The sequence below is a fragment of the Nestor notabilis genome, unplaced genomic scaffold (genome assembly GCF_000696875.1).
Source record: "Nestor notabilis isolate BGI_N333 unplaced genomic scaffold, ASM69687v1 scaffold23816, whole genome shotgun sequence".
Classification (NCBI taxonomy): Eukaryota; Metazoa; Chordata; class Aves; order Psittaciformes; family Psittacidae; genus Nestor; species Nestor notabilis.
In genome coordinates this window covers 78249-79782 of record NW_009934683.1, presented here as the reverse complement: position 1 = coordinate 79782, position 1534 = coordinate 78249, and the positions used below count along the sequence as shown (strand labels likewise).

The 1534-nt window shown below is 59.4% G+C and overlaps 1 protein-coding gene across 1 annotated transcript in view; it reads left to right on the top strand.

Annotated features, from left to right (window-relative positions):
- Positions 1 to 3: 3 nt before the first annotated feature.
- TNFRSF13B (tumor necrosis factor receptor superfamily, member 13B) overlaps positions 4 to 1534 on the top strand; it is a gene marked incomplete at its 5' end in the record, with an annotated part of 3164 nt that continues 1633 nt past the window's right edge. The window contains 2 exons of the mRNA XM_010017482.1: positions 4 to 64; positions 953 to 1077. Coding sequence (XP_010015784.1) covers positions 4 to 64; positions 953 to 1077 — 186 coding nt within the window. The remainder of the gene's footprint in view (positions 65 to 952; positions 1078 to 1534) is intronic.

Here is a 1534-nt window from a genome sequence, read left to right as displayed (position 1 = left end):
CGTCCCCCTCCCGGCGCCTTGTGTGTGGGGCCCCCCGCCGTGAGGAGGTGCGCGGCTCTGTGCGGTGAGTGCGGCCCCCTGCGCCCAGGGCACTGATGGGGCTGGGCTTCGGCACTGGGATGGACCCAGGGCAGGCTCTGAGCCAACCCAACACGGAATGTTACAGCTCCCCAGCGGTGGGAGGGCAGCAGCTCAGCACGGACCAGGTTCAGGTTGTCCCTGTCGCTGTATTGCTCCTTTGCGGGGTCACAGGGAGCGCTCCCAGAGCTGCATCACAACTTGTATCCCCCACTGCACCCTCCAAAGGCAGGACTTTAGGGCTTGGAACTAGACCATCTTGAAGGTCCTGTCCCACCCAAACCAGTCTATGTCCTCAAGATACAGCAGGTTGAGTTGATGCAGACAACGATAAACTCAACCCGTAGTTTGCTGTGCTGGGGCAGGCACCAAGGTGCAGTGATAACAGGCAGGGAGGAAGAGACAAGACAGATGCACTTTGCACCCAAACCCTGAGCTCAGCCTGTGCACGGCCCCTTCCCAACCCAGCCAGACGCAGCCTGGGGCTGCTGCACCCTGTCCTAGGGCAGAGGGGACCCAGCCCTATGCGCGGTGAGAAGTCACGTCTCCCCATGGAGAATAGGAGATGACATCCCTGATGCTGAGCCAGGCCTAAGAGGAGTGAGCGGGAGCTGCAGGTGGGTACAGCTGCATGTCCGGCTGCATCACCCCAGCATCCCTTATACAGCCAAGCAGCACCGTAGATCCCATGGATCTCTTCCCCTGTGAGCCCTGGAGATGCCATCAACACCAGCAGCGCCCATTGGAGCTTGTTCAGAGCTGCCCCAGGCACTGGGGGTGGTGGGATGGTGGTTTGGGAGCCTCATGCTCACATGGCAGGGGAGGAGGAGGAGGATGTGCTCAGGATTCCGTGTTGTCTCCCTCCCGTGTACAGAATCCATGGACTGCAACAGGAAACCCGGCTTCTACTACGACAAGCTCCTGAAAAACTGCATCAACTGCAGCACGGTCTGCGGGCAGCACCCCAAGCAGTGCGCCCCGTCCTGTGAAGGTAGGGCCGTGCTGAGGGCAGGGGATGGGGGCAGGACCGCCGGGACTGGGCTGGAAGAGGAGCCGGGTTATGGGACTGAAGACAGGGAACGGGCAGCAAATCCCCCTCTCTTCATCCTGGGGTGATGTTTGTGTGCTGCCCTTTCACTGCATCCCTCTCCCGTTTTCTCACCATACAGAGTGTTTTCCCTTTTACAGACCCATCCTTGGCCTCTTCCAGCCAGGGGCAGGACCATCAGTCGTGTTTCCCACTTGCTGAGCAGCCTCCAGCCCTTGGGGAGGGGATGGGTTATTGTCCCTTAGATCTATAAGTCCCACATTGGTATTGAGACACGATCAGTGGAGAAGGAAGGAAGGTGGGAATGGGGTGTGGGAAGGGATTACCTTACCTCACCATGGAAAAGAAATGTGAGCGAATGGAGGCAGCGTGTGGCTGCTCTCAAATGCTTCCCAAGCAGAGTGCCCC